Below are 6,892 nucleotides of genomic sequence, written 5' to 3'. Positions count from 1 at the left end.
TACTTTTATCAATTTTTTTATTGGAATCTTCAATCGAAAAACATTAGGGTTTATGAATGTCGATGGTTAATTGGAAAAAATTGAACATGATCGACTTAGGTATAGAAAAATAAAAGGAACCCAAGAAAATATACGGACGAGAGTCCCTAAAAAACAAAATCATTTCACTATTCTAAAAAAAAAAACTCAAACCAAACCGGCTCACTATTAAAAAAAACCAAACCGGTTCACTACTAAAAAAACTCAAATCGGTTCATTGTTTTTTTTTTTTGCCCCAAAGTCAAAATAGTCGTTTTGGTAAATAAATAGTAGCTAGCTTGGGAAATAGAATTCAAAAGTAGCTATTTTGGTAAATAAAATTGTAAAAGTAGTTAATTTGGTAAAAGATCCTAAATATATATTAAGAGTTTCTGGAAACTGTAACCGCCATAAAATGGCTAGAAAATAAATAATGGAAGTAGTGGGTGGTTACATGATTAGTGGGTGGAATAAGTGGGCAGTTACAATATTGAATGTGTTGATTAATTCTTCTAACCGTCAGAATTAATTAGAACCACTTCTGCCCAAAAAGAATAACCCGACCCACAAACCCATGCTACTCTCATGCTTTCTTAAACAAATCTTTCCCTCAAGTCCCCAAATATAAACAATGAATGTAGTAGGTGTTTTTCCCATGTGGGACTTTCCACATACCCACATTTTCCGTTTCACACTCATTTTCTTTTGTATTTCTCACAAGGATTTCCAACAGTACACAACCCTCAGTCTTAACCACTAGGCCAAGACTATATCAATTTGATGGTGGGACGATTCACCTAAAAATTTGTGTCAGGTTGTCAATAACAAATTCAATACTCCCTTCGGTCCTAAATACGTGTCCACTTTGGACATGTACACGGTAATTAATAAAATTGAATGGTGTGTAAGAGGTAATGATTAGGAATGTTTTTTTTTTGGAAAGGAAAAAGTAGATAATTGTTTATTGATAAAGTATAAATAAAAGTGGAGGTGGTAATTGAAAAGTGGGAAAAGTGTAGAATGGAGTAAATAGGTCTGGAGGTCCCTTAACTTTGCCAAAAGGAGCAGTTAAGTCCCTCAAGTTTCAAAAGGAGCATTTAGGTCCCTCAAAATGGATGGAATAAGCTATTTTTATTAACACCGTTACATTTTCCGTTAAGTTCAATTAAATAATAATAAAACTGATTTTAAATAAAGGGAAATCAATTTACATGTGTATAAATGATTTAAAATAGCTTCTTTTGATTTTGACTTAGCTTTTTCAAGTTCCTTAGCCTTTTCATTTGCTTTTTCACCATACACATTTCATCAAAACTGATTACAAATAGTTCTTACACTTAACTTATTAAACACAAAATCACAACATATATTAATAAAGGATAATCTAGTTACATGACAATGGTCCTTCCCCACTGTACAAGGCTAGTAAATACTCGTTGCCAACCCAATCCTCAAAAGGGTAATACACTTGAACCATAACATAAGACCAACCGAGTAACGGATACCATTTATGCACAATTTGATCCGACTCACGTTTGTTCGGCCCGGGATACAGACATGATGGGATACAGACCAACTGCCTCGCGTACCTTCTGTTCACATGCCATCCATTCGTTTCATGTACTGCTTGAAGCCTTGGTTTGATGGCCATGATCTAGAACTCTCGAGGTGAGGCCCCACGAGGTGGATCCCTTCACAACACGCCTTTGTCGAACCCAAGCTTCACTTCATCGAAAAATGATTTCCTCACCATTCGATGATCTGCTTTTCAGGATTCTCCAACATTCACAACCCCTTTGAGAATGACTCAACAAGGGGTCATGGAAGCATGACATTGAAGGGCTACTTAGACAGAGAAACTACGGTCGTGTTTTTTTTATGACTAATTTTTATTTTCTGATATGGGGGGTGATATTTGTATACGAAATCTTCTATGGTTAAGAAGATATTCATTGTGTTGTGATGAATTGAAAGGAAAAAAAACTGGGTTGTTGAGTAGAAGAAGAAATATATATGGAGTATTGAATACAAACCAAGATATAAGAGATGAATATTGTTGTAATGCTTTAAGCCAACCCCCTTGTGTTTATATAGTCAAGGAAGACCAATGGAAGATAAGCTGTTTCTCACATCTCAATGCTTCTCATTAAATACTTAGGAGTAGTTAGTAGACCAAGGAAGACCAAATTAAATATAGTCTTGTTGTAATGCTTTAAGCCAACCCCCTTGTGTTTATATAGTCAAGGAAGACCAATGGAAGATAAGCTGTTTCTCACATCTCAATGCTCCTCATTAAATACTTAGGAGTAGTTAGTAGACCAAGGAAGACCAAATTAAATATAGTGCGTCTGAAATGCAACTTGTATCTAATACAAATGTTTAAATTTCCAGAACAGTGGATACATACTCCGTGTATGTGCCTAGTTTGAACACATACTCCGTATTAAGGTTCATTACCTTACTCAGACGAAGCTCTTTTACGTCCTCTTATCTAACGAGTATGACCATTAATTGAATTTCGTTAAATAATACTCTGATGAGCGAGCTTAGCTTTGAGACGAGATAGAACACAAAATGAGGCTCATTAAACAAATCAGTTACAAGCTCGTTTATGATCTGAACACAAACATGCTCGTTCATGTTACAAGCTCGTGAACAAGCTCGTTTATGTTCATTTATTTAATTAATTAGACGGGCTTGAACACACATCGAAACTTGATAAATAAATTAGATTCAGGAGCATGAAATACTGGACATATCGGTAAGTGCAACGTCTAATTGTAAATTGTAACAAAATTCATAATTCACGTTCTACAAAAATTTTAAGTGTTTTATTTGCCATGGAATGTTAAATACTCTGTTTTTTGAGAGCCTCAACGGCTATATTTTTGTAAAAAGGTAACTGAAATGAATTTCCCTTTATTTAATTATTGGTAAATGGTATATGTAACTGTTTTTTTGTCGTTTAGTGCCTTTTATTTAGTTTCCTTTTAATTTAAATGCATTTTAACGGACGTTAGTGACGGAAAACAAAAAGCAGCGGATTCCATCCAAACGCAGGGACCTAAATGCTCCTTTTGAAACTTGAGGGACCTAACTGCTCCTTTTGGCAAAGTTTAGGGACCTGCAGATCTATTTACTCGTGTAGAATGTGTAAGAAAAGGTAATAATGATGTATAGAAAAGTGGGAAAAGTGTATGGAAAAGTGGGAAAAGTGTATAAAAAAAGTGGGAAAGGTGTATGTCCAAAAACGGAAAGTGGACACATAAAAGGGAACGCCATAAATGAAAACTGGATACGTATTTAAAAGCGGAGGGAGTATAATTTTTTTCAAGCATATGTAATTATGTACCTTCCGATTTGATAATTTTATGTGTACATAACACAAATGGGTTGTGTACTTGTGTAGAGTCATGACGAAATGGAGTGGTTCTGATTCAACTGTTGAAGAATTGTTTATTTTTCTTTTGATACAATTCAAGAAGTTCAATCTTAAATCTTGATATTGTTGACGTAAATGAAGAAAGCTACTCCGTAATTTTTTGGGGGAAAGTGGATCATAATTCGTAATTCAACTTTTACAAAATCGGAACATATAATTGAAAACTTGAAATTGGAAGAGGCCAAGTGGGATACTTGGTTCCTCTTTTCGTTAAAAGGAAGTGTGAAAAAAGTGTCCCACATTGGTAGAATATCATATATATGGAAAAAAGTGAATAGTGAAAGTGTCCCACATTGGTAGGATATCATATATATTATTTCCTCGTTCACATATTTTTAGGTGTTAGTATACTATTTGTTTGAGAAAGTGGAAAGAAGTCTTGGTGGACACAAGTCACAAGCACATACACCTTGGCTAGTTAAGTAAGGACGGGTTTGGGACTTGGGGAATGCAATGCGTGGGTATGTGGGCTGTGTGTGAGCCACACAACCTCATGCATTAGAAGCTCTTTTTCTTGTGTACGAATGAGTCTTAAGGGCATTACAAATGGGGAGGGGAAATTTGAACAGTACATGACCTATCGAGACTATCGAACACATGCACCCATTCTTTAGTACTAGGTCAATACCTCATTGGTAAGCCGGAAACGATTCGACTTCATAACATATTCGATCATCTTGTAAAGTTACGAGAGATTGGAGAATACTATCTTATTGATCTTGGAAAGTACAACAAATCGGAGAATACAACAAGATGAAAACAAAAACTTATTTTTTTTTTTTTTTTAATAAACGTACTACAATTAAATAATAGAGATCGGTGAAGAATCACTTTGATCCCTAAACAGTAACAAAAACTTTCTTTGTACTTGCAATCTCACATAAACAACCGTACAACACTTGGTTCTTCTGTAAGAAGAAACTTTATTCCAAGGTCCAATGCTAGTTGGAAAATACAACGTCAATTCATTTTTAATTAAAGATAAAAAATAAAAAAAAAATAAAAAAATTACAATTACCACCTCCGTACTATTTTTGTGATCGTAACATGTTTTCTATTAGAAAATATTAATCGAGAAAGTTAATACTTTGGTATAACTTAAAACATCAATAAACCAACCTTTCTCTCTTATTGATGTTACGTTTAAGTAGTTTCAATTAATTTGAGCATTTACCTTATGCTATCTCTTTTTTGTGACACGTGCAAATGAAACATGCATGTTACAATTATAAAAACGGAGGTTGTTGCAAACAAATCAAAGGTAACGTAAAATGAACTAAATTGAATTGAGGCCCGTAATCGTATTCTTAATTCACGGAAGCGCAAGTTTTTCTAATCTCCCCACGGTCTCCTGTAAGGACTCCGATCCTAGCCATTTTCACCATCGCAGGTCCAAATTCGTTCAAAAATTGATCAGGACTATTAGCTAGCTCCTCCACAATTCCTCTAGTTAAAGGATTTATTGCCAAGTTTTGATCAATCTCTAGAGTGCCGTTGTGTGCTACAATTTGCTTGTAGTAGTCATTATCCATCTTGAAATGGCTAGTCGGATTATGGTCTAGGAACGTCTCATTCTCGCTTTGACTGTGAAGAGGACACGTTTTACATAACAGTGGAAGAAGGGCTGAATTTATGGTTGGGTCTGGTTTTTGAGTGTTGTTGAAGTTATACAAACGATTCTTGAATGAGTTGCAGTGTGCAGTTCCAACAGTATGTCCACCTGTAAACGGTAAAACAACAGGAATAGGAATAGTAATTAACTTAAGCTAATTGGCATGTATGTGACTATCAATCTGTGCTATGGTTAATTACTTAATTAGTGTTGAACGATAATAAGCTCGAGTTTTATGCATGTTACCTAAAAGAACAACAAATTCACGCTCATTAAGTCCATTTTTAGCAAACATTTGAATGGCTTTATTTACGGGAATTGTAGGAGGAGGAAGGCTTGCTTCTGCTTCTTTGCTTGAAGACACACGTCCATCTCGTCTTCCCGTCTCTACGTCGTACCGTTTTCCTCCTGCCTTCACGCGTAACAACACCATAGGACGAGGTTACCATTAAGAATTTCTCAATCGATCATAGAAATAAGAACAAGACTTGTAAATTAAATTAGTGATTAACTTACTAGGAAACCAGCATCTCTAGCAGCCATAACAAGGACATCAGTACAAGAGACAACCCCTGGACAAACTTTCTCTACGGCCTTCTTAATATCATCGATGTCGTCCATTCCAGCAACATGTTTATTTATGTGTGCTTTTTGCTCAGTATGATTTCCCTTCAGCAAAATCGATCCATCACAACCCTAATAAAATTTAATCAATTAGCACATGCAAAAATAAATTAGCGTACGTACATATATGCATGAACTTGGTGTACGTAAACTGGCAAAATTAAGAAATTTTCAATTTGGTATCATAAATACCCTAACAAAGCAGTCATGGAACAATAGACGAGTAAGATCTGACACGACATCAGGATCCTTAGCGATCTTCTTCTTGACTATCCCGTAAATTAATTTTTCGATGTCCTGTCCCCCACACTTGCCATCGTAAAACCCGACTCTTAGGTCATGTCCATAACAATGACTAATAAAGGTCATTAGGACGAACCCAAGGGGGAGCATCGACGAAAGTGATCCGAGCCTCATTGTGTGTATTTTTTTTTATTTTTTTTTCTTGTAATGTTGTACTATCTTGAGTAAGTTTAGAATGGTTTAATGGACGTCTTGGTTATTTATAAAACTAAAGCCAACGTACGCTAATTAAACTTGAAGAATACAACCATTTGAGCTATTTAGGAGTTAGGACCACCAGACGACGTAAAGAATCATGAAGGTGTATGTAATTCGATTGGTCTATTATTAGTTACTTTAATTTTAATCAAGATAGTATGACAAAATTGTGTTGTTGCAAAGTTAAGTTGGCAATCAAGTATACAACTAATCAACTATACAAGTCATATTGTCATGGACCGATGTGACAAATACTTACCGCTTAGTTTGATTGGTAAACAATCACATTTAAAAATTGCGGAATCCATTAATGAAATCTTGTATCTAGTGGTTAAGTGTAATGATACATGCACAATAGGTTATCGATCACCTTCGTCATTTGTATTTTATTTTGCCTTGGTGGCAAAAAAATATTTAAATTGTGGGAACTTTAATTATTTGTAATATACAGAATAATTCTGCAAATTAAAATAGATCATGTTCGTTATCATATCTCCTCGATCTATTTTACAGGAGAGCGCTTGAGGACTTGAGGGGTTGACTTCTTGATATACCTAGCAGGCTAGCTAGCCTTATAAATTACCTATATCCTCCATCTTCATTACAAATTTACAACTTATATTAATTAGAAAAATTAAATCAAAATACGACATTGAAGCACAAGAAATTAACATTCTATATATCTCAGTCAACTA

The 6,892-nt window shown here is 34.8% G+C and overlaps 1 protein-coding gene across 1 annotated transcript; it reads right to left on the bottom strand.

Moving 5' to 3' along the window:
• Positions 1-4,204: 4,204 nt before the first annotated feature.
• On the bottom strand, positions 4,205-6,163 carry LOC110789504 (peroxidase 60). The gene is made up of 4 exons (XM_021994183.2): positions 5,889-6,163; positions 5,589-5,768; positions 5,319-5,484; positions 4,205-5,180 (listed from the first exon to the last, which is right to left on the bottom strand). Exons 1-4 carry the CDS (start codon positions 6,111-6,113, stop codon positions 4,768-4,770), a joined length of 984 nt encoding a protein of 327 aa, XP_021849875.1. The 5' UTR covers positions 6,114-6,163; the 3' UTR covers positions 4,205-4,767.
• Between the last annotated feature and the right edge of the window lie 729 nt (positions 6,164-6,892).

Source organism: Spinacia oleracea, chromosome 1 (genome assembly GCF_020520425.1).
Source record: "Spinacia oleracea cultivar Varoflay chromosome 1, BTI_SOV_V1, whole genome shotgun sequence".
In the NCBI taxonomy this organism is placed as follows: domain Eukaryota; kingdom Viridiplantae; phylum Streptophyta; class Magnoliopsida; order Caryophyllales; family Amaranthaceae; genus Spinacia; species Spinacia oleracea.
This window is presented reverse-complemented; position numbering and strand designations above follow the sequence as displayed.